We start from the raw sequence: 1,503 nt of genomic DNA on the forward strand, positions 1-1,503 counted from the left end.
CCCTTCCAGCCCTAATGTCTATGAAATCTATGAAATCACAGAATCATTAATAAAAAAAAAGCAGAAAATACAAAAAGAGCTAACCCACTGGGAGTCATACCTTTACAGAAGAGAAATGGCATGATTATTTGCTAAACTCCAAAGGAATGAGTTTATAATTATTTCTTAAAGCAGGAGGAAAGTGATGTAAGCTGTGGAGCAGAGAACAAAGGTTACAGCGTAAAACAGGAGACAGGAGTCCTGTCAGAACCTCCTGTTAAAATGCAAAAACATAGAAGAAAGCAAACCATTGATGTCCAAATTTATTCTCTCAATGCCTGCTTTGTTCTCTTATTTAAACAAAAACAAACATAAAAATGCAGTTGTCTGCTCAGACTTGAAAAAAGGGACACTGGCCTTAAGACTTTAAGGCAGCATTTGCATGGTTTTCCCAAGTCATCTGTTTATAGCTAGGCTGCTTCTCAAAACAACGCTAGATGTAGAGATAAGTCTAGCCTCCCCCAGTAAACATAATAAAAATGCATAGCCCACATTGGGATCCATCTGCAAGCCTTTCCCATAGTGGGACTACTGTACAGGTAGTCCAGGAACAGAATTTGAAAACATCCATGGGATACTGGTAAGCCTTTACCAAATACCCATAATCATTTCTTAAATTTAATTCTTTTCAGGGGTAGAGGAAAGGGCAAAGGACGAACATTACTGATTTACTAAATGGTAAATGGTTTCATTATTTTGTTTAAAAGGACACATTCAACTCTAAAGAGTCGCTCCTGTGAATCACTACTCTGAATCTAAGTTACTTCTCTGAAGTAACAATTCAGAGAAGAGAAAATCAGCTTTTTATTCCTACTTTGTACAATGACTATACATGAAGTGCTATCAGAGTGATATGCCTTTGCCTTTCAACACCAGCAACTGACAATAAAAGAGCAAACAACAACATGAAGTAGAAAAACACAATCCAAAAACTACAAAAGCTGACACATGTCCTATGACTTGTCATAGGACACGAAATTATTCTAAAGTCAGTTTCAGAAATGCTGCTGATGAATTAACTGTCTTCTGCTTGGTGAAAAGCAAATGTAACCCTAGAAATGCATCTGAGGACTTCTTAGAGAATGACATTGCCTTCAGTGCAGCCAGGTCATTTCAAAACACTTAGGGCCCAGACTCCCTTCACTTACATGTTAGAAAGAGTGTAGTTTCATCCACTCGGACTGTCTTTGGTTTGATGCACAGATCCACACTGGCTGTATCTAGGCTGCGCTGATTAGTCTTGGCATTGTAGCAGGATGCTGAGCGGCAGTGATCACGCAGCCACACATAGTCAAAGCGCATCAGGGTATCTGCATACCTGAGCTCTGGGAAAATATTTAAAAGATTATTTGGTTGAACAAATTGGAACCAGACCCCCTCAACACGCAACCCCACATACACAGGCTATAAAGTGTATTAGCACTTATTTTTAACTATTTCATAAGTTACAATCATCTCCCAGAT

The 1,503-nt window shown here is 38.7% G+C and overlaps 1 protein-coding gene across 2 annotated transcripts in view; it reads right to left on the reverse strand.

Annotated features, from left to right (window-relative positions):
- Positions 1–1,503, reverse strand: part of TMLHE (trimethyllysine hydroxylase, epsilon) — a 47,180-nt gene that overhangs the window by 15,324 nt on the left and 30,353 nt on the right. For both annotated transcript variants that reach the window (XM_019521430.1, XM_019521431.1), the window contains exon 4: positions 1,188–1,364. In XM_019521430.1, coding sequence (XP_019376975.1) covers positions 1,188–1,364 — 177 coding nt within the window. The remainder of the gene's footprint in view (positions 1–1,187; positions 1,365–1,503) is intronic.

This window comes from Gavialis gangeticus, unplaced genomic scaffold, assembly GCF_001723915.1.
Source record: "Gavialis gangeticus isolate Ggan-Ray unplaced genomic scaffold, GavGan_comp1, whole genome shotgun sequence".
NCBI classification, from domain to species: domain Eukaryota; kingdom Metazoa; phylum Chordata; order Crocodylia; family Gavialidae; genus Gavialis; species Gavialis gangeticus.